At 41.5% G+C, this 23572-nt stretch overlaps 2 protein-coding genes across 2 annotated transcripts; both read left to right on the top strand.

Annotated features, from left to right (window-relative positions):
• Positions 1 to 1815: 1815 nt before the first annotated feature.
• Positions 1816 to 4816, top strand: LOC123450040 (polyubiquitin 12-like). The gene is made up of 5 exons (XM_045127437.1): positions 1816 to 2320; positions 2430 to 2502; positions 2693 to 2769; positions 2973 to 3107; positions 3869 to 4816. The coding sequence occupies exons 1-5, from the start codon at positions 2132 to 2134 to the stop codon at positions 4583 to 4585; spliced, it is 1191 nt and encodes a 396-aa protein (XP_044983372.1). The 5' UTR covers positions 1816 to 2131; the 3' UTR covers positions 4586 to 4816.
• A 2440-nt stretch (positions 4817 to 7256) lies between these two features.
• Positions 7257 to 10482, top strand: LOC123450039 (ankyrin repeat-containing protein At5g02620-like). The gene is made up of 3 exons (XM_045127435.1): positions 7257 to 7996; positions 8109 to 8638; positions 9782 to 10482. Exons 1-3 carry the CDS (start codon positions 7432 to 7434, stop codon positions 10379 to 10381), a joined length of 1695 nt encoding a protein of 564 aa, XP_044983370.1. The 5' UTR covers positions 7257 to 7431; the 3' UTR covers positions 10382 to 10482.
• Positions 10483 to 23572: the final 13090 nt, after the last annotated feature.

The following is a 23572-nucleotide window of genomic DNA, read 5'->3' as shown; positions in this document are numbered from 1 at the left end:
AACTCCACCACGACGTGTATAGCCCTAGGTTCGTCGTACAAGAGGAACAACAAAAGTTAAACAAATTAACAAGCTCCCTCTTGCACTCAAGGCGGGCCTAGAGCCAGCGGAGACTTCCTCTCGTCGCCATCAAAGTGCAAGCGGAGGAAGAGGGGACCAATGGGCTCACCTGGAGGAGTCGAGTCGAGTGGAGTCGCGGTCTATATGACATCACTCACAAGTAAAGATGGGACAACCAACATGTTACTATTCTCTGCATAGAGAAATATAAAAACGTTTAGATCACGAGTAAATAAAAGGGCAAATCGGTTAATTAAGAGCACACACATTGTGACAAGCAATCACAAGCTCCTCATCCATCCATGGCGGCGGCGAGAGGGAAAGGGGAAGGGGAGTGGAGCGGGGAAGAGACCGCTCCTCTTCGACTCCTTGACCCCATCTTCTTGCCTTGATATTGCCCTCTTGCCACACAAATTAAGTAAAGATCATGGATGGATGGATCGAGCTTAAGTAAGATGCCCATTGTTCTCACACATCAAAATGCAGACCTTATTATTAGGGAAACGTTTTCCTTCGACGCGTCGGTGGAAGCAACACGCCGGTCTCTCGCTGCCCCACGCGTCTCGCAAGCGACCCGCGCGTACGGCCATGCAACATTTTCTCCTCTGGTGATCGTTTAAATTTGTTACAACCCGTGTCTAAATTTGCTTGTTCACTAAAAAAACTGCATATACGTTTGGTTGCAACCTTAGTTCGTCAGATTTTTTGGCTACAACCGTGTTAATTTTTGCTACAACCGGTATCATTTTTTACTGCAACTGTTCACTAAAAAAATTTACATACACGTTCGTTAGAGTTGCAACCCGAGTTTACCGGATTGTTTTGCTACAACCCTTATTTTGTTTTGTTACCACACATCATCAGCTTCGTTTTTTTGTTACGACCACATTGCTTTTTTTTGCTACAACTATATTTTTGTTGCAACTGTGGACGAAATTTGTTGCATCGTGGACGAAATTTGTTGCATCGAGAATTTTTGCTGCATGGAGATCTAACGGTGCGGCCCTCGTGCAGCTAGCGGATCGGGTGACCCGCGTGCCGCTGTGCGAAAGTTTTGACCGGCGTGCCGGCGCAGAGCACTGCCCTTATTATTAAGAGCTCACACATTGTGCATGCATTTAAGGGTGCAAAAAAGAAGAAGAAGAAAGAAATCGTCCCTCAGAGGTAAACCACACATAATCCCAGCATGCCTGGGCTTTCGTTGAAGATCCCATAGAGTCGGGACGCACCATTGACCATACACTTTGTGAATCGACAAAAAGATGGTTTGCCGCGAATATGGAAGCCCTTGTTTATGTGACTCGTCGAATGAAGATTTGTCCATATGCCTCATCTGACACACCGGTTCAACCTTATCGGAGAAAGGCGTTGGATCCGCCTTTCGACTAGCCGCTTGCCCAGATCAACCATAACCAACATCTCCTGCATGGCAACACCGCCACCGACAAAACAACAATCGTTGCCATGCTTGTGAAGCAATCTTCACAAATCCCACCACAACATTGATAGCCATACATTTATCGTCTAAGTGAAGACTTATTTATGCACAACGCCACCCCCACCACGTAAAACGCTGCCTAATGACATGTCGACTGAAAACCCTAGCTACAAGCCTAAAACACCAAAAGCAAAAGACGAGTATCCTCTCGCCGCCGAAGTGCACACGAAGGGAGAGGAGACCACCGGCCTCACCGGAGGTTCGGAGTCGCCGTCGCCGTCCATATGACGTGGGAGGGAGAGGGGAGCCAACATGTTGCTAGAGTAAATCAAGGGCAAAACGGTCATTTATATGGTTGCGGTTGCGGGAGGGGAAGAAGACGCGGTCAAGGAGTGTGAAGAGGACTGATCTCGTCTTCCTCCTGCCGCCGCCATGGATGGATGAGGAGCTTGCGATTGCTCGCCGACGAGAAGCCCAGACCCCCTCCTCGCCCGCGCCACGCCGTCGGATCCCCCGTCCCGCGAGCTCCCCGTCGATCCCAGCCTCGTCCACCTGCATTTGATCCGATCTGCTCCGCTCTCCGCTCACGGAAGCGAGGGGGGAACGGATAAGCCATCCGTCGTCTGCGTCTCCATGGCCGACGGCGGTCCGGAGGCGGCGCCGCCGCTGGAGTTCCCCTCCGCGGGGTGGCGGGGCCTGTACGACCGGCTCCAGGGGCTGCTGCCGCGGGTCGAGGCGCTCGCCGCCGACCGCGCGCGCCTGGAGGAGGCCGTCAGGCTGTCGGACGCCCGCGAGAAGAGCCTCCATGCCCGCCTCCTCCAGGTGATATCCATTCGCTCAACCGTGCGCGAGATTCCGTCTAGGGTTTTCATCTGTTTGGCGCCTGATGATTGATGCTGGTGGCTCTTGTGTTTGCGATTGGTGATTGAAGGCGGATGCGAGCAGGGAGAGGTGGAAGGCGGCCTACGCCGAGCTTCCTCCCGGTACTAATCCCAAGCTCGCTGGTAAGAGTGACGAATGATTTGGGTAAAAAAATTTGGCATCAATTCCCCTTGTTGGCTCGATCCCTTTGTCAATGTACCTTTATGGCCTGCTCAATAACAATTCGGTTATCATTTTAACTTCTACCACAACCAAGCGCCGAATTACGGTGGAATTATGCTGCTGCTACTGACGACGTCGTGTGCAATGCAGAACTTCAAGAGCGCGACCTGGTGGATTCCCAATCCGGCAAAGAAGCACTTCCTGACGCTGATAACTCTCAACTGAAGGTATACTTACTGAAACATCAGTTCCATAAATCGAAAAGCATTCTGTCCATGGTTATTTTGTCAATAATGCAAGACACAACCAAAGGAAGGTTAATGGAAAGTTAATTAGGAATTATTAAGTTTGATTTCCATGATATCTGATCTTCATATAGGATAATCAGTTTCTGTGGAGTGTTAATAGACTGGAGTCTGTTTTGTAACAGGAGACTAGTCAAAAGCGAAGGAAGCTTATCAATGACAAGACTAACAAAAAAAAGCGCACAAAGCTCACCAATGAGGAGACTGGTCAAAATAAGCGCACGAAGCTTACCAATGAGATGCATCTTGAACGTTGCACGGTGAGTCTCCCTTTCGCTCGTCTTTGCTCACGCCCTGCTCCACCTTTGCCCGATGCATCCCAGATTTAGCATTTGTGCTGCTTATCTCCTCGAGATCGAGACTGTTTTGTTGGTTCATTTGCTGTAAACAATTTAGCTGTGTCATCTTTTCTAGTAATTGAGTGGATCTAAGGGCCTGTTTGGTTCATGACTAACTTTGCCACAACTAGCCTTAGGCAAAGGGTGGCTGCCATAAAAAGTGTGGCTAACAAAATGGCCACCACAAGTGCGGCAAGATTTGGCAAAAAATCGAGCCTATGACATGTGGACCATATAACTAGATAAGTGTGGCAATGAACCAAACACATGCCTAAGATGTTGTGGCATGACTAAGGTTAGGCGTGGCAACCTTAGGCTGGGAACCAAACAGGCCCTAAGTGTTCATATTCCTTATAAGACAGCTGTTTCTTGTACTTTTTGTCATCTGAGTGGATCCAATATTGCTGACAGACTCCCTAATAAATTAACCATGCACATTAGAACTGTGGACGTGATCGCAACTTGAAGGTCTTCCTGCTTCAGTTCAATTCATCACTTAGCATTGGCCCAAACTTGTTTCTGGCCAGTGAATCATCTAACAGTGGCCCATACTTGCACATTAGATTTCTGTTTTTAGTTCTATTATCTGTTAGAATAGCTACTGTTCTTTTCATTTACGGTTTGGTGTCTTCAATGAAAGCCTTTTGTCTAAGATGCTAATGTTCTGTGCGCTCGTTCAACAGATGCAGATCTTTGTCAAGATCAACTGTTCAATTTTTCGCAAAAAAAGAAAGACCCACTGTTTAAAGACCATCACTCTTGAGGTGATGGGATCAAATACTATCTATGATGTCAAGGATAAGATTCAAGAGAAGGAGGGCATCCCCGCAGGCGAGCAGAGACTCATGTTTGGCAGTGAGTTGCTGGTGGACAGCTGCAGCCTAGAGGACTACAGCATCGAGGAGGAGTCGACCCTCACCCTTGATCTTGTCCCCAGAGGGATGCATATCTTTATCAGGACACGGAGTGGCAAGACCATGACTATTGGTGTTGAGGGAGAAGATAGCCTATACAGTGTCAAGGCAAAGTTTTTCGATGAAACCGGCATTCCCCCAAGCAGACAGCGTCTCTTCTTTGCTGGGAAGCAGCTGGAGGATGGCCGTACCTTGGCTGACTACGACGTGCAAAATGAATCTACCCTTCATGTTGTGCTTCGCGGCATCACGCGTCAGAGCGGTGAGATGCGCATCTCTGTCAAGACGGTGACTGGGAAGAAAGTCATTGAACATGCAATGAAGCGCAGACAGGCCATTGACAACATCAAAGCATGGATCTACTCCGAGTTGTGCATTCTCCCGGAGGAGCAGCAGCTCTCTGGCGAGGACGGCGCCCCCCTGGCGGAAGTGATCCGTAGTTCATGCACTGTTGTTCTGCAGATCCGTCCTCCTGGTGGTTGGTGAGATGGATGTGAATTGGTCCTTTGCTTTTGGTGGTACTAGTAGTGAGAGCTCAGTTAGACTCGGTTGCGATTGCACCTATTTTAGTACAACAATATGCAGGGTGTAAAATGTGTGAAGTGTTGTAGTTTCTGGGCTCGTAATAACAGACCTGTGTACGTACTTATGTACCTGGGGTTTCTCTGAAGGAATGATAATTTCAGTGTGACACTTATGGTGTCGTTAGCCTGACAAGTAATGTTGAGTTTGGTATTAAGGAGAGAAGGATATGTGTATATATTTCCTTGCTCTTCAGACATTAACTGTTGATGAGCATCGCGCTGCTCTGTTTTGCCTACATTTTGTTTCTGTTTCTTCTCAGAATCCCTAAACCATATAGATGCAGAGCAAAGCTGGATGATAGAGATCTTCACCAATCACCAGGGCTGATCATTGCAACTTATGCTTGTCTCCTGCATCAAATCATTCAAGGAGTGCACGTCGTACAAGGATGTAAGTAAGGCTTGTGCACTCGCATCCATGCATATAAATTTTGGAGCCGGTACATTATGCCTTGAATGGATTTGGTAGGGGATAAGAGATATTGACAAAAGTAATCAATTGCTCTGAAAACTGGCTTCCTTTCTGTTCAACTTCAGTTCAGTAAATTCATACACTAGAGTAGAGCCTATCGTGGTTACTTTCCTGGGACTCTGAAAATAATTGCCCTGAAATTTGATCATTCAGTCATACCTTCAGTTCAGTAAATAATAGTTCTCATCTTATTTACCTACTTACCTTTACCTAGTGCATTACAAGACAGAAGCACAAGGTAGGCTTGCCGAATGATGATGATTAATTAGCTGAAATCAGGAGACACCAAAGTGCAACTCTGAAACTAAAATTCTACTCATTGCTGTAGCTGACAGCAAGAACACAATGTACAGAAACACCATGCTTGATTTTTCTGCAAATTCTTCTATCTCTGTATGATTTGTCTGTGTGTTCGCCTTGTGAGATGGAAGGCGGCTTACATGGAGATGCCTCCTGGTGCTAATCCCAAGCTCGCCGGTAATTCGATGCCTTCCTATTGACTTATTTAGTTATTTTCAATGACGCGTGTTGCTTGTGGTGGAAAACTGGTCACTATTTTTGCCTTGTTGTTGCTCGATCTCCGAGGGAGGAGTTTGTTTAGGCTTAGGCCCTGCTAATTGAGGATTTTACTGTGCAATTAACCTTGTACACGGGAATTTTGGTCCTATCCTCTTGTAGAGTCCACCAGTTGCATACTTGCATTGCGGCTGATCTGGATTGATTTGTTTGCTAGTATTTTTGCTTGTATATTTACCATCCGTGGATTAATTTGGAGGGGTGATGCATCATATGCAGGGCTGATCTCATAGGTTTTGCCTGATCTTAGGACTTGTTAGATGGGCAGTATCAATTTCAAACTTGTGTCTGAAAGAGAAAAAATAACTAATCTGTAGGATTCTTGAGTAATATTCTCACTATCCCCATTTACACGGGGCCTCACATTTCGTGATTTAACTGTGACCACTAATTTCATCAGTAATATATGCCTCATAATAATCATACCATTGAAAACTTTTTCTGGATACAAATTTGGTGATTTACATTTTGTGACAAATAAATGATGTTTAGATTGATGGTCAAACTTGGAATTTGAAATGCGTGTGCCACGTAAATTGGGACGAAGGGAGTATGACTTCCTGTGTTGGTTCCCAATCACACACATGGAGTATGAAGTGATACTCCATATTGAGGACTGTTTTATGCCTGTAGACGCAGCAAGAACTGCTGTGCATGGAACCGGCAACGCAGGATGTTTCTGAGGAATTGCACATCCATGGTCTTGCACATTTGTCAAAGTTAAATAAGCAAATTGCCCAAATGAGTTACAGTAGTATATATCCTGACGATTCAGAACTCGTCATTGTCCTCCGGACCTGGAGTGTTCATTGAAAACTTGCATTTGTGCTTTTCTGTTGGACTTACAGGAAAAAAAGCCACTGTCGACCTATTAATTAATTAAATTAAAGCACAACAACTTAGATTAGTCGTAAGTTGCTCGTCACTGATTTAGATCATGTTGTTCAATATATATTTAATTCATGGCCACAATTTGTTATTTTGCAGTAGTTATTTTTTACATAAGCCTCCCACTCCCATAGGGGGAGCTGAGTTCAACAAACCACAATCTAGCCTGTCCTTATCAGGTTCAATAAACCACTTGACTTTTGTTTGGTAAAACAACTTGTGATTCGTAAACAAGAACGATTGTGATGTTTTTTAAAACTTAATGATTGAGATGTAATTGCTACAATAACTGGCAAGTTTGTGATTCTAGACCATTTTACCGTGTTGTTGAACGAGTAAAGTCGTTTTGTACGTATGCAAATGATAAACTAACTTGGTTTCCATCCATGAATAGTTGAAGTGGTACATTGACTTCCAGCTGCCTTAAGTACAGGCCATCCCAACACAGCATCACTGCGATGCTATCTTCATCTTGCGACTACCCGTTGCTATTGTATAAGGTGTGTTATTTTTTTCACAGAGTTTATGCTTAATAACAAGCTCACTTCTTCCTTCAATTGATTGATTTTTTTACTGTCTTTTCCGTTATTTATTTTTGATTTTTTTACAAGATTTCCTTCCATTGATCTTAAATATGGTGTGGTCTGGTTTATGATTTCCCCTTAATAACAAGTAGCTATTCATTTAATTGTCATCGCTATTGTTGACACTGCATCATACTTATTGTATTCTTCTCTTCTTGTAGTAATAACTAATACGAATACATAGATGTCAATCAGTACATCAAACAACTAGTTCATCAGGACATACAGATGGACAAACACCTCCTGAAAGCAGCGACAGATGGTGATTCCACGTCCATGAAGCACTATGCTTGTCATAATCCAGGCATTCTTCTCGGAAAGACTTTGCGGTTGAACACCTGCCTTCACATATCCTCCATGCATGGTCACCAGAGATTCTCCGAAGATGTGGTGGCACTGGAGGAGTCTCTCCTCACCGCTGTAAACTTAGATTGGGAGACGCCACTTCTTGTAGCGGTGAGAAATGGTCACGTCTCTTTGGCTTCTTTTTTACTCGGAAGCTGCCATAAGCCAAGAATGCGGCAATCAATCTTAAAACAAGATAAATATGGATTTAATGTGCTACACCATGCCATTCGCAACGGCCATGAGGAGCTTGCGCTGGAGTTGATTATAGCAGAGCCTTCTCTGTCGCGAGCTGTGAGCGAATGCAAGGAGTCACCCATGTTCTTCGCATTGACAAGGAATTTTACACGTGTCTATGAGCAACTAGTTCAAGATCCTCTTTCTTCTTATACGGGAGGACTACACGGTCGCAATTGCCTACATGCTGCAGTCAGAAATGGGAATCCAGGTAAGATTTTGAATAATACATGGACTGCAAATTACAGTCACTAAACATCAACTTAATTGTTACAATATCATTTCATGATGTTAACAGTCATGTCTTGATAATTTGTCATCAGAAATCGCTAAACAGATTCTGGAAAACTATCCTGGACTAATGATCACTGAGGACATTAATAAAGTTACTCCAACAAGACATGCTGTACTTTTCGGCAAGATTGACATGTTACGAGTAATACTGTTACATGATCCGACCAAAGGGTATGAAATAAACAGCATGGGTGATCCTCTACTTGCTGCTGCCGCGTATCGAGGTCGAATTAATTCTGCTCGAGAGCTTCTGGAACACTGTCCTGATGCTCCTTATCGCCAAGAAAATGGTGGGACATTGCTTCATAGGGCTGTATGGGATAACCAAATAAAGTTTGTTAAATTTGTCCTGACGACACCACTACTTCGCAAACTCATCAACATGCAAGACAAGACTGGAAAAACCGCTCTACATTATGCAGTCCGGAAGTGTGATCCGGAACTGGTTAGTATTTTACTATCTCACGAGGATATAGATGTAACAGTGGTTGACAACGACGGTGTTTCAGCGGCTTGGCAACTGAAGTACGTCATGGAGAATGCCAAGACTTTAAACTGGGTATGCACATATATTAGACTCATGTTTTCAAGTTTAGTTAACCATTATTCATTGTTCAAATAAAACCGTTCGCTTAAATACATATATACATATTGACACTTGACATTACATGGCTCTTAAAATTTATTTATGTATATGTTCTTTAATAGCATGGCTTGATTGTTAATCTTGGGGATCTAATTCTAGCTACTGGTCGGATGAAGGAACATTCTTGCTCCTTGTTTCCTGTGCTTGTTACTTAGGATGACTACTCATCCCGGGCTTTTAGCAAAGGTTAATCGATCATATAGGTACTGGAGAGTCATATTTGGCCATATAATCATCATCTTCAGAGATTGTTATGTTTAGAAAAATGACCCACCCCCAGGACATTTTTTACTGGCTGTGCTTGATTTGTGCGTAAACCAGCCTACCACCCGCTAGCGCCCAAGTATGAGTCACTTTGCTATGCTACCAAGCTGTTGCTTGTCAATGCCCCCTTTGGTCATTTTTATTCATATCCTTGCCAATTATCTGTTAAATGTGTGAGAGTTTTCCTAGATACATTGTAATTATCTGGACAGTCAAAGTACACATTTAATGTCGAAGTCCAAGCCTGTTACCCAATTGTTGCTCCGGGCTGTAGAGCATTCGTGCCTCCTCCCCCTTTTTCTGGACAAATCTTTCCATGCTATAAGGAAACTCTTGACGATGTAAACATTAACCTAGATAAATTAATGTCCACAATACTAGTACACATGCCCGTCACTGACGGGCCAAATATGCCATAGATGACCAGTTACTCGGCTAATGTCTAGTCACCGACGCCCCTAACACCCGACAACTCTAAAGGAGAAGCAACTAAAAACAGGCTACCCAACTCCAGGCCAAGCCGGATGAAGAAAGACAACTGATGTTATTTCTGGAAGCCTCACAGGTGCTGCTGCTGTATGGTACAGAAATGTTTGATTTATTTCTGCTATGCACTCAATATAGTAACAAGTTTGATTATTTCATTTATCAGCTCCAGTAGACATAGCTTTATTAGTTTGGCATCAAAAACTTATAGACTAGGAGGAACAGATCTTTTATCCACATATAGTAGAATAGCTAAGTTTTATTATCCTATGAACTGCATTGATACCTTCGTTAGAACTCATGCAGAATGAAGTCTTGATGCTTATGCTAAAAGCAGATGCCCAAAATGCCACATCTCTCTATAATCTTCATGGGAAAGCCAAGCAAGAGGCTGTCGATGCTGGAAGGAAGGATGCAAAGTCACTAACTAAGACATACACAACCAACATTTCATTAGTGGCCATTCTCATTACGACAATCACCTTTGCTGCTGCTTTCACCTTGCCTGGAGGATACAGCAGTGTTGATGGAAGCGAGGGACTTCCAATCATGTCTCGGAAGGTTGCATTTCAGGCATTCTTGATCTCCGACACCTTAGCAATGTGCTCCTCATTTGCGGTTGCCTTCATATGTGTCATAGCAAGGTGGGAGGATTACGAGTTCTTGATTTATTACACATCTTTCACCAAGAAGCTCATGTGGTTTGCATATGTGGCAACAACGACGGCTTTTTCAACTGCTTTATACACGGTGTTAGCCTCGCGTCTACATTGGCTGGCCACTGCAATTTCCGTTCTGGTAGCTTTATTGCCCATTCTAACTAAGCTTCTTGGCGAATGGCCTGTCTTGAAGCTCAGGTTTCGATTGGGTAAAACTTTCAACTCCGATCTCCTAGACATGGTGTGATCTCAACAATTTGTCTGTTTTTTCTGCTTTCAGACAATAATTTATGTGTAATTGACATTGTTTGGCTACTCGTTTTGTACTTGTTGACTCGCGGCGATAAAATAGTGCACTATTTTTATTGTATACCTTTGAAATTTAGGAGAAAATATTAACTGTGATGTTATTCTTATATTCCACTCAAGTTTGATGCAGTGATTCTAGCCGATCTAAACGCTCTTATATTTCTTCATAGAGGGAGTACTGTTTGTCGGTAGAGTTGTTCCATCTTACAACAATGGGACAGCATATAATCAAGCCAAGGATGCACACAACATACACATATTTTTTTTTTGACATACGAGTGCCCACGCTATCAGAAAAACTCGCTATGAGAAAAACTTAATCATTCCAAAGACGCAATAAGCAATCGCTCGTCAATCTATAATACAGTTTCATTTTTATTTTCTTTAGCATGCAAGCTCATCCACCTTTTTTTTACACAAGTGTCATGCCATGGATTTTACAACCAGAGCAGACAACTCCATTTATTTTTCTTTTTAATTGGATCTTATTTGGTGGATACATTGGGCTACAAAATAGAAAAGAGAGATGTGCTCCGACCGTATACAGGGTCAGGGCACCTAGGCAGGGCGGACGGCGATCGGGGTAACCACTAACCAGATGTTTCAAATTTGGAAATCACGAGGGATCAAACCTTGGATGAAAAGGCATATACGGCCGCTGATGAGAAGGCATATATTTTTTATAATCTATATCTATACCTAATAATAATAAAGAGGCTATTACTTTTGTCGGAAAACTCACCGCGACAATTTTTTTTATAAAAAAGCCCCTGTAAATTTTGTTATTCAACCTGTGCTCCATTATTTATCTGCAACGTAAAAGGAAAAAAACGATCCGCTGCAAAAATTTATGCCCGTACACATCGCTTCCTCCCGTCGACCCTAGGCCACCCTGGCCTGTGCCCAGGCCGCCGCAACACCACCCGCCGCCGCGGCCGACCTCAATCGCCACCGCTGCCGATCTCAACCCACCCGCCTCCGCGGCCGTACCTCTCCCCGCTCACTGCCCCCGTTGCGGCGCTCGAGCGCATCGCGTCGACCCTGGTCCACCCTGGCGTGTGCCTAGGCCGCTGCCACACCACTCGCCGCCGCGGCCGACCTCAACCACCACTGTTGTCGATCTCAACCCACCCGCCTCTGCGGCCGTACCTCTGCCCGCTTGCTGCCCCCGTTTCGGCGCTCGAGCGCAGCTTCTGGATCAAATCAACGCGACAGCTACAGTGACTGGGGACGATGCGTCTGCTCGATGCAGAACGGCGGCGGCGCGGCGGAGCGAAGTACTTCCAGGTGGAGACGGGCCTCCATGGCTCACACGGGGAACTCCGAGGTTATGGCGCGGCAACGGCGACTCCTTATGGCCAGATAGAGGTGCCTAACCCTTGCTCCCCTCATCGTATCCCCTCCTCCGGCAGGAACTCATCATCTGGTGAGATCCCCTCCCCATGCCTCCAACCGTGTGCCAAGCACCGGCAAGAAATTTTGTTTTGTGGGAATTTGTTTGCTGATGAATGAATGTATTGAATGTAAGATTGTATTGTTGTAGAGATAGAGAATGGAACACCACCTTCAGTTTGTCATATGATCCCACATTCTCTACCCCATGAGTGAAATAAGATAACAGTCCATTGATCAATTCACGTAGCCTCTTGTTTTGCTTTGCTTGTCCCGCTCAATTTCTCATCATGGTGGAATTAACAATGGATGTGTTGATTTCTCAACAAAATAGGATAGGACTGACTACATTAGTTAGTTAGCTTATTATTTTAATAAATTAAAATGATTATAAAAATATTAAAAGCGTGTTGTATTTTTTTCTCCCGTTGCAACGCACGGGCCCTTTTGCTAGTAATAATAAAGAGGCTATCGCTTCCGTCGGAAAACCCACCGAGGTGATTTTACAAAAAAAGCCCTTACTGCTTATGACATTAAACTCGTAGTATATATTAAATATTTTTTTAAATACTCATATCTTTTAAACCGTAACTCCAAATTTAACATATTATACATGGAATTTGATTAAAAAATATGTAGAATTTAAATATGATATTATTTTATCTGTTAAACGTTTAATAAAAATACTATCTAGGATGCAATCTTAATAAATAAGTCATTATTTGTCTTTCTTTCATACCGGTACTCATCCGGGTTGGGGATGAACACGTCAACAAAATCAAGATTAGAGATGAAACTGAAGGTCACTTGATTGATTCTTTGTACGTATTAAATCTACATGCAAGCCGTGTTAAAATAGAAGACCTGTGAAATTTTGAACTGCATTTTTGTAGGATAAGACCATCTTTATTTGTATCGTAACTATAAATTCTCAAATTATAGACATTTTTTATAAATTAAGAGCGTGTGCCGTGTGGTATTTCTTTCTCCCGTTGCAACGCATGGGGCCTTTTGCTAGTTTGTATATAAAAGGCATATACAAATTTTTGAAGGATTTCTTCGGTTTCCTTTTATTTATTTATTTTTCTGTTTTTATTTTTTAATTCATGAACAACTTATATAAATTTCAGAAAACTTTTTGAAATCAAGAAAAACTGTTGAAGTTTTGAATATTCTAAATTTTTGTGCACATTTTTCAAATTACACGAACATAATTTTTAGTACATGTTTTTTTCCAAATTCATGATGATTTTTAAATTTTTGAACATTTTTGAAATTCATGAACTTTTATTCGATTTGGAACTCTTTTTTTCAAATTAATGAATATTTGCTGAATTTGTGAACATTTTTTGAATTCATGAATATTTAGTACTTATGCAAAAAATTCATATTCAATATTTTAATTTACTCATGAACATATATTTAATTTTGTAAAACGGGTTTCCCATTTCATAAACATTTTAAAAATCACAAATCATATTTTCAATTTGTGAATTTTTTTAATTCACATATTTTGTTGGAGTCAAGAATATTATTTAAATTAAAATTTAACAATAAAAGTTTAATAAATAAATGATATAAAATAATAAGAATAACTCACGCTCTTCGGTTGGGAGTTCCCCTTGCGCGCTGCCCAGGTCATAGAGAGTCGTGCGTGAGGGACACGGGCATCTTGCTTGCATAAATCTGCTATTTCTTACGTTTGATCGTTATACAGGTTTTGATTGTTGGTTTCTATCACTGTATTATATATTTTATAAAATATTATAAATTCATATGTTCCATAACCTTGATATACTTAATTATTTAAAATATTAACACAGGGTAAAAACAAGTCAGTATAATAAAATGTTAATAGTGTAAAAATTGTTTGTCAAGCTGAAACAAATTTCACACGTTTCAAAAGAAAATGTACATGAAATTTTACAAATGTTTTTATGTAATGCACAAAATTTTCATGTAATTAAAATGGTTTATACCAATGAAAAAGTTAGTTTTTTTAGGGAATAAAAAAGTAAGTTATATTCATAAAAATATTAATCATGTATTTTCGAAATTTTAAATGTTTCTACAAATTTCTATGTACATACCAAATATGTACAATGTGCATGAAAAATAGACATCAAAACGTATTTGAAAAAAAAAATATCTAATTTTTTATACAATATGTATGAAAATATAGGTCAAAACATGTATTTAGAAAATTTTAAACATTACATAAAATTTATATACTCCAGCCGTCCGTTATTATAATCCCTTTTACAGATTCTATTGCAAACCACATACAGAGCAAAATAAAATAATCTACACTCTAAAATATATCATCATACATCCGTATGTAATCCGTATTAAAATCTATAGAAGTCTTATATTCAGAAATGGAGGAAGTATATACAAAAAACATAAACATGTCATAAAAAAATATATCAAGACGTATTTCAGGAATGTAAATCATGTATTAAAAATTGTTAAACATATACTCCCTCCGTTCCTAAATATAAATCTTTTAAGAGATTTCATTAGGGGTCTACATACGAAGCAAAAAGAGTGAAACTAGACATTAAAATATGTTTATATACATCCGTACGTACTCCACTAGTGGAACCTCTAAAAAGACTTATATTTAGAAACGAAGGGAGTATAAAACTTGTTCATGTTGTATATGAAAACTGCAAAATGTGGACACGTGTTAAAAAATCCTAAAGAAGAACGATGAAAATCGAGGAAGCAACAAAGAAAACCACAAAAACTACGAGAAAACCATACAAAACAAAAAAAAAACAGTGAAAAATCATTAAAAAACTAGTGAAAAAACTCGCATGCAGCTACAGTATTAAAAAAGACTGGTAGAGCCCCGTTGTAGGCGAGACGTAGTACGACTCGCAATATGCGAGAAATAGCATTTGCAACAAGCGATCAGGAGCATTAGTGCCATCTGGTCGTTTTACTGTTTCTGTTTTAGTGTAATCCTAGTGATTCGTGGCCATTTTCTGTTGGAGATTTTGGTTTGCACCAGCACCTCCCTCAACAACTTGGGCACGGGCACGTCCATGTCCCGCTTAGCACCCGAGTAGCCCAGCCCAGGGGCGCTAGAGGTCACAGGCCACATGCCACATGCTCGTATTTTTCTTCATTTTTTCACCTTTTTGTTCCCGTTCTTTGCTTCCCATTTTTACTTTTTTTTATACTTTTAAATGAAGTACAAATTTAAATGTGTATAGATAAAATATTTCTCACATATACAAAAAATATATAATATATATGAAAAAGTTGATCATGTATTTATCAAAATGTTAATCAAGCATTACCATAATGTCAATCAAGAATTTGATAATGTTAATCAAGTATTTAAAAAAAATACTCCCTCCGTCCCAAAATAAGTGAATCAACTTTTGTATTAAATTAGTATATAAATTTTGTACTAAAGCAGCGACACTTATTTTGGGACGGAGGGATTGTTAATCAAGAATTAGAAAAATGTTAAATATGTATATAAAAAAGGTTTCCCGAAGTATACAAAAAGGTTATATTGTTTATGAAAAGAATGCTGATAATGCATTTAGAAAAACTTAAACATGTATATAAAAATGTTAATTATTTATTTTTGAAAGGTTAAGCGTCACCTGGTTCATAGCCGAGATTGACCGGCCCGGTAACAACTCAAAGGGAATGCAAATGAATGTAGAACATGTTGCAAAACACCAGGTTCAAAAATGGTAAACGAGAATTTCCAAAATGTTAATTAAAAATAGAAAGCAATAATCATGGATTAAAATATATATTAATTATGAATTTGAAAAATGTTAAATATATATGGATAAAAGGTTTCCCCAAGTATATAAAAAGTACATTGTGTATGAAAAGAATGTTGATAATGTATTTAAAAAAACAAACATGTATATACAAATGATGATCATATATTTTTGAAATGTTAAACGTGTATTAAAAATATTTATCATGTTTCAAAAATATATTTAGTGCAAATAAGCAAATTTTTACACACAATGTACATTTTGCATACAACATGAGCATTTTTATATGCATGTTTAATTTTTTTTTAATTACACAATTAAGTTTAGTAATGTTATATGGTGTTTCTTTTTTTATGTACACTATACATTGTTTGTGTCGAATATCAACATTTTTATATACATGTTTAACATTTTAAAATACATGATCACACTTATTCATATGAACAAGAGAAAGATAAAGAAAACCAACAAAAAATCGAACAAGAAGTAAAGGAAATCAAAAGGAGAAAAAAAAGGAGAAAAAGTCAAAGAGAACTACCGCAAAAAGACGGGAAACAGGAAAAACCGAGAAAGAAACAAAGAAACTGAAGGAAGATAAAAAAAGGAAACTAGAAGAAAACTAAGAAACCGATACAAAACAGTGGAACATAGTGAAATCCATAATGAAAACACAAAAAAAATAATGAAAACTGGATAGAACCATAAAGAAAAACAATGAAAACCGGATGAAAATCCTAAGAAATCACACAAAAAATAAAGAAAAAACAAATATCAATTTAAACCTGATAAAAAACATAAATAAAAACATGTAAAGTAAATAGAAAATTTAACTAAAATTGCAAGGTAAACGCACAGAAAAGAAAGAAAAGAAAAAACAGTGAAAACCTAAGGAAATTATAAAGAAAAACAAAAAAGGAAAGAAAGAAAAATAAATGTGAATACCGGACCAACCAACTGACAGACAACAAAGAAGAAAACAAAAATGAGGGAATTGTAAAGCGAGCGACCGACAGAACACTCGAAAATTGACCGACCTGGTAACAACTCAAAGGGAATGCAAATGACGGTAGAACACGTTGCAAAACACCAGGTCCATAATCATATCCAACAACAACTCACTAGAACGATGAAACACTTGAAAATTGGGTGTGGCTATTTTTTGGGGTTACTTTCAGAATAGGCACGAAAAATAAATCAAAAGAAGGCTAGAAAACTCAGGGGGAGGGCTCCAAATCATGTCAACCTTTCTCATAACACCAAATGATGTAGGGTCGAGCCCTTGTATGTGTTCTCCACGAAATGAAGGTGCACTTGAGGAAGCACACGAACAACATAAAGGGGAAATCACACAAGAGGAATACTCTATGGGACAAAATCCACACTAGATACTCAAACCACAAGGGCAAAGTGTTGGATCTCAAGCATTCAACAACAACAACAAAGGAAATGAAAATACTAGGTAGTTCATCCAAATCTCTAGGACATACGAGTCCTAAGAGATAGGTAGATAGTCCCCGAGCCAAAGGATGCGGAGGCGCTGATCATTAACTTGGGAAATCATTCTCCCATTAGGATGCCTTGATAACCATGGAAGGTTCTACTCCAAGTTGGAGGGATCCCACATGGGGAGGTCGAGGAGCTAAGATCTCTCAATTTTCTAATTCTTAGCTAACCTTAAAAAGGAGGAGGGGAAGAGGTATATATACGGCATGTACGAGGTGGCATACCTTGTAAATTCAGCCAACTCCAGTTTTTGGAGGATTTATGAAGTTGTGTTTTCTCATATTCTTTAACACCTCAAAATAACACTACGATCTATCACAACTTCTCAAAGCTTAGCTTCCAGGAGCTGAGGCAATCGGCTCCGCTCCGCTCGAGGAGTTCGTGGAGCACGGAGTTGGAGGACTTCACAACATGCCCATAGGCTCAAGGTATGGAAGGGCAAGTGAGGTGCAAAAAGAGAAGGAAAAAAGGGCTTTTGCCCAAATCTGCATGCCACACGTCGGGCATTCGGGTAGCAACTGGGATGTCTAGGCTTTGGCGGGACAATCCCGGTTGCTAGACGGATGTAGACGACGCATGGTCTGGGTTGGCCAACGTGGTGCATGCTTCACAGGCCAGACGTCCACGTAGCTGGTTGGACATCCAGATTGATCCCGAATGTGGCGGTCGAATGACTACCGAGAGAGTCGTTTCGTCCGGGCTTAACCCAAATGTTCGGGTAGCTGGTTGGACATCCAGATTGATCCTGGATCACTAGTGGGGACAGGGCCTATAGTCCCGGCCCGCAAGGGGCTTTAGTCCTGGTTCACCAACCGGGACCAAAGAGGCGGGACTAAAGGCCTAACCTTTAGTCCCGGCCCTGTTCCAAGCCGAGACCAAAGGTGCTCCACGTGGGCGCCTCGGAGGGAGTACCTTTAGTCCCGGTTCTACTTACGAACCGGGACTAAAGGATCCGTCTGTTTATTTTGTTTGTTTGACCCAAAAAGGTAGATTTTTTTTTCAATTTTTTATGTTTTATTCCAATTTTCAAATCTTTGAATTATTTGACAATTTAATCTCTAATCACTCATCCTCACCACTCTAGCGTGGATCACTCATTTCAAATCGTCTAACTTCCCGGCCGATCATCTATCCTTTCACTGCTTCAGCCCGAGCACGCTTAACTTTCTGGTTCTATCGCCCCTAGTTGCCAAGTGTGCACTTGTTGTTTTCCTGACAATAATAAGCTATCAATCCTAAACAACTTGGGTCTTGATGTCATGTCACATGATTTAATTTTTTGAATTACAAACAATTATTAAAATAAACTTAATAAGTAACAACAATAGTGAAGTTCATTAAATTAAATTAAATTATTCAAAAACTGGGTTTGAAGCAAATTTAAACAAATTCAAATTTAAACCATTCAAATTTGAAAACTAATGGCACAAACAGAAACTAGACAAAATTTTGAATCTAATGCAAAAAGAATCAATCAAAAACATCAAATATCCTAAAAGATATAAGCAATTTAAAACAGAAACTACAAACAAGAATTTAAAAACATGAAAAAAAATCTGAACACCTTTAGTCCCGGTTCGTGTCACGAACCGGGACTAAAGGTCTACCCTTTAGTCCCGGTTCAAGACACGAACCGGGACTAAAGCCTCCAAACCCTTTAGTCCCGGTTCGAGACACGAACCGGAACTAAAGGTCCTATTTGAACCGGGACTAATGCCCGACCGACGCCTTTGCCGCTCGAACCGGGACTAATACTAACATTAGTTCTGGTTCGTAAAGGAACCGGGACTAATGTGTTTTTCGAGCTGGAACGAAAGCCCTTATTTCTATTAGTGGATATGGGACTGAATGACTATCGAGAGAGTCGTTTCGTTCGGGCTTAACCCGGGTGTCGGGGTAACTGGTTAGGCATCTGGCCGCTATTCAGCAGTAGTAGTCTCCTTCGTCTTGTTCTCCGATGCGCGCTTCTGTCCACGCTTCCATACTTCCCTCGTGGGTGGTGTAAGCATACTCTTGTTCTTGCACTCTTCCTTGACTTGCATGAGGAAAGATGGTCAAGTAGTATACCACCGTCGAAGGTGACAAGTAAATACGCAAAGAGGAGAAGATTCACCTTAGTATATGTGATGCACATGTTCCTTGAAGATGTAGTCAAGTCCATGGTGATTATCCTAGGGTGCTCTGCACCACAAGAGGAACGACCAAAGACGAACCCAATGAACTTTTAGCCACCACCAAGGACCAAGATGGAGTCGGGTCAAGGGATGACCTATATATATATATGCTACTTGTCATCGTCGTTACCACTGGGGGGGGGGGGGGGGGGTTACCACATGACACTCAACCTAATCTCTATAATAAGTCGTAGTAGCAACCTACAATCCGAGGGAGATGGGACCAGCAACTTCACTGGCGGAGTTCGGGAGGAGCAGATTCGCCATTCATATGTCATGGTTTGCGGAAGGAGGGCGAGGGGCCAACACGCTACATTGAATCAAGGTGAAACCAATCAAATTGTATCGACGGGGGTTGGGGAGAGTCCAAAAGATGCAGTCAATTAGCCGAGAGACGATTGGTCTCTTCCCACCCCAAACCCCAACAACCCCTCTATAGTTCATGCTTCCATGGATGCAGGGGCGCAGCCAGGCCCCGGATTACGAGGCCCATGGCCTGGAGCGTGGAAGGTGATTCCTCTGTTGATGTAACTACAATAACGTAATGTATCTGCAGTGGCTGCCCTGTGGCCCGGGGCATACGTGGATGCTGGCTACGCCACTGCATGGATGGACAGCTGAATCTCTTCACCCCATTGACCCAAGCCTCGTCCACATGCATTGAGCTCGTATGCTCTCTGCTCCTTGAACATGAGCAATGATGATTCAAAGGCGACTCGTCGGAGGTTTCTATCGGGAAGGGCGGGAGTGCCGATCGAATGAGGCGTATCTACAATTGGTTCGAGGCGTTGATGCCGCTGCCGGGGTGCTCACCAACGACCACATGCGCCTAGAGGCGCTCAATACAACCCAACACAAGGGGTTGCCCGGTTCAAAAAAAATACAACCCAACACGAGCTACAAGAAGCCTGCAGCGATGCCCCATGTTTGCCTTCTCTAGGCGATTTGCTGAACTACAAGCTCATGTTAGAGCATGGTTAATAATACAACTAACTATTGGCTATAAGGATTTGTCACGTCATCTAGAACCAATCTAATTAATAACCGACATATACAATAGTAAGTTTTAATGTCCTATTTGAGGCTGCTCTGTTCCATCAAAATCAGTTCCGCTTCACCAAATCCACTTTAGAACAGTTTCATATAGAAGGTGCAACCATTTTAAGAGAATGTTTGGCTCTCATTGAGCTCCAGCTTCACGAATGAAAATTTTGGTGGAAAAGATCTATTTGATTGGATGAGAGGTAAGAAACGAAAGGGTATCCACTTACTGGTGGCAGTGGTGGGTAATTTTTTTCCAACTCCAGCTTCTATAATTTTATGGAACACATCCTAGAGAGCTTCACAAAAAACAAGATGTTGAACCCTAGATTCTAGTTTTTTTGCGGAGCGGTATATCTTGGAGCTACCCCGTTTGGCTTACATTTTCTAGAGCGGAGCTGGATTTTCTGAAGTAGAGCAGTTCCAAACAGGCTCTAAATATGTATCACTTTATTAGTAGTTGACCCACCTCACAACCTCATAAAGAGTTTTAGGGCTCGTGCTATATTTGGCTACTAACCGACAACATGCTTCTCCTCCTTCTCCTTCCCTCTTCTCTCTCCTCCAACTAAGGAAAGATATACTATTTTATTCCTTATAACCTCCTTGTGACATCTTACTGTACTTGCTCTTAGGGATTTTTATATTTTGGATTAATTGCACCCAATGCGAAAAAGGGAGCATAAACCACTCTTGTGACATCTTACTGTACTTGCTCTTAGTCCATATTTGTATTTGGATCCGCCAGCGGCGACGGACGAGCGGCGCGAGCGGGGCGCGGTGCGTGCGCGAGGCTGATACGTCCCAAACGTATCTATAATTTCTGCTTGTTTCATGATCTTTTGGTATCATTGTTATATGTTTTGCTACACTTTTATATCTTTCTACACATATTTGGACTAACCTACTAACTCAGTGCATCCAGTGTCAGTTTTTGTATGCTGATGTCTTTTTTGTAGGGGCTTTTACCCAATTTTCCGGAGCCACAAAAATCCCGAAAAAAATATATAAAAATCAGCGCACCAGAAGCTTCACGAAGCACGAAAAGAGGCCAGAGGGGTGCCAGGGGCCGCCTAGGCGACCTGTGGGCATGCCAAGAGGACCCCTGGGCGGGGCCCACGCCCTCTGGTGCCCTCCTTTCGCCTATATTTACCCCTCGTCGAGAAAAACCCTATACGGGATTCAGAATCGCAAATTTCTCTATCGTTCCGCCGCCGCAGCACTTCCGAGATCAGGAGCGTTAGGAGACCTCTTCCCGGTGCCCTGTCGGAGGGAGGATTGACCTCCGGGAGCTTCTCCACTGCCATGGACGCTTCCCGGACGTGCCATGAGTAGTCCTCCTTAGACCATGAGTCCATGACCAGTAGCTATGTGATGTCTTCTCTCCAATCTTGTGCTTCCATGATTAGTCCTTGTGAGGTGCTCTATATGATCAAGGCACCTATGTAATTTTCATGCTATTGCAATGCTAGGTTTGTTGGGAACCGACGGATTATGAGATTATGTTCAGATTGTTACGAGTTATATATTTGATTATCCTTTTATATTATGTTCTTTGGTGATTCATGCATGTTATCCGTTGCTTTGTATTGCTTTGGCCTAGTAGTAGATTGCAACTCCAAGAGGGAGCGTTATGCATTATTGTGGGTTCATGCCCCTTGATGTCTAGCTTGAGTGACATAAACATGAGACTAGGGGATGTGTTGTTGCCACCAGGGATAAAACCATGGTGCTTGTGACCAGGATTGCAAGGATTGTTTACCTTACGCATAATTCGTTAATGCAGTTGTCCGTTGCTTTGAGTTTACACTTTGGGTAGGGCTCGCAACTTAATACCAGCGAGATGTTCTAGATATATATCTCAAGGTGGATGATTAGTAAGTAGATGCTGATGAATAAACGGTCTACTTGTCTTGATGTACTGCCCTTTATTATTGAGCCTCTAACTTTCAAGTAGCATAATTAGCATTGCGGTGCGTTCATAATTCTGTCAATTGCGCAACTATAATTTGTTTACCCAAGCATAGTTGTTTATCGTCTTTTGGAAGAGAGACATCACTAGTGAACATCATGTGACTCCGGTCCATATCACCACCATTGCTTACACCTCCATCATTTACTGCTTTCATTTACTTTCCCGTTGCAATCACTATTACTATTCCCGCTTGTGTTTTGATCCTTTGCAAACTACAAGGCCGGAGAGATTGACAACCTCTCTGTACTCGTTGGAAGCAAATTTATTTGTGTGTGTGTAGGTCCACGTCTTCTACTAGCGCCAGGGTGGGAGACACCTACTTGTTGATCCTAGGAGTCCTCCTGGTTCGATAAACCTTACAGTCTCTGTGTAAGGGAAAACTTGCTGCTGACTACATCTCAACCTTCCACTTGGGGTAACCAACAAGGAGCGAGAAGTATATACATCATCTCATCATCAAGCAAGTTTTCTGGCGCCGTTGTTGGAGTCTCCAGTCTTCAAGATAGGGGAGTTGCACGCTATCTTTTACCTTTGCTTTTTAGTCTTGTTAGTTTGCTTTCTAGTTTTTGCTTTAGATTCTTATACCAAAAACCACAAAAAAATTAGTTGCTTTGTTCTTGCTTGCTTGCTGCTGCTATGGGTTCCACTGAGAACACCAAGTTGTCTGACTTTACTAGTCACAACAACAATGACTTTATCTGCACTCCTATTGCGTCTCCCGCCACTGGAGCCACGTCCTATGAGATTAAACCTGCTTTACTGAACCATGTTATGAAAGATCAATTCTCCGGTGCTCGAGATGATGTTGCTTTGCACTTGAACAATTTTGTTGAGCTATGTGATATGCAAAAGTATAAAGAAGTAGATGGTGATATTGTTAAACTTAAACTTTTTTCCTTTCTCCTTGAGAGGAGGAGCTAAAGTGTGGCTTCAATCTTTGCCTAGAATAGCATAGATTCTTGGGATAAGTGCAAAGATGCTTTTACTGGGAAGTATTACCCGTCTGCTAAGATTATCCAGTTAAGAAGTAATATTATGAATTTTAGGCAACTGGATAATGGACACGTTGCTCAAGCTTGGGAACGTATGAAATCTCTTGTTAAGAATTGCCCTACACATGGTTTGACTACTTGGATGGCTATCCAAACTTTCTATGCAGGATTGAACTTTACCTCGCGGAATCTGTTAGACTCGACCGTGGGAGGAACATTTATATTCATCATCTCGTCATCAGAGGCGCCGGGCAAGGCGCGACGCGGCAGGGCGAGCGGGCAGGCGCGGTGCGGCGCGGC

Source organism: Hordeum vulgare, chromosome 4H (genome assembly GCF_904849725.1).
Source record: "Hordeum vulgare subsp. vulgare chromosome 4H, MorexV3_pseudomolecules_assembly, whole genome shotgun sequence".
NCBI classification, from domain to species: domain Eukaryota; kingdom Viridiplantae; phylum Streptophyta; class Magnoliopsida; order Poales; family Poaceae; genus Hordeum; species Hordeum vulgare.
Note: the sequence above shows the minus strand (reverse complement) of the source record. Positions and strands in the feature narration are given on the sequence as shown.

Bases quoted from the DNA above. Each gene is read 5' to 3' on its own strand.
- LOC123450040 (XM_045127437.1), top strand. From the start codon at position 2,132: ATGGCCGACGGCGGTCCGGAGGCGGCGCCGCCGCTGGAGTTCCCCTCC. The intron at 2,503-2,692 runs GTAAGAGTGACG...TGTGCAATGCAG, and splicing joins TACTAATCCCAAGCTCGCTG to AACTTCAAGAGCGCGACCTG. The intron at 3,108-3,868 runs GTGAGTCTCCCT...CTCGTTCAACAG, and splicing joins TGCATCTTGAACGTTGCACG to ATGCAGATCTTTGTCAAGAT.
- LOC123450039 (XM_045127435.1), top strand. From the start codon at position 7,432: ATGGACAAACACCTCCTGAAAGCAGCGACAGATGGTGATTCCACGTCC. The intron at 7,997-8,108 runs GTAAGATTTTGA...ATTTGTCATCAG, and splicing joins AGTCAGAAATGGGAATCCAG to AAATCGCTAAACAGATTCTG. The intron at 8,639-9,781 runs GTATGCACATAT...GAACTCATGCAG, and splicing joins ATGCCAAGACTTTAAACTGG to AATGAAGTCTTGATGCTTAT.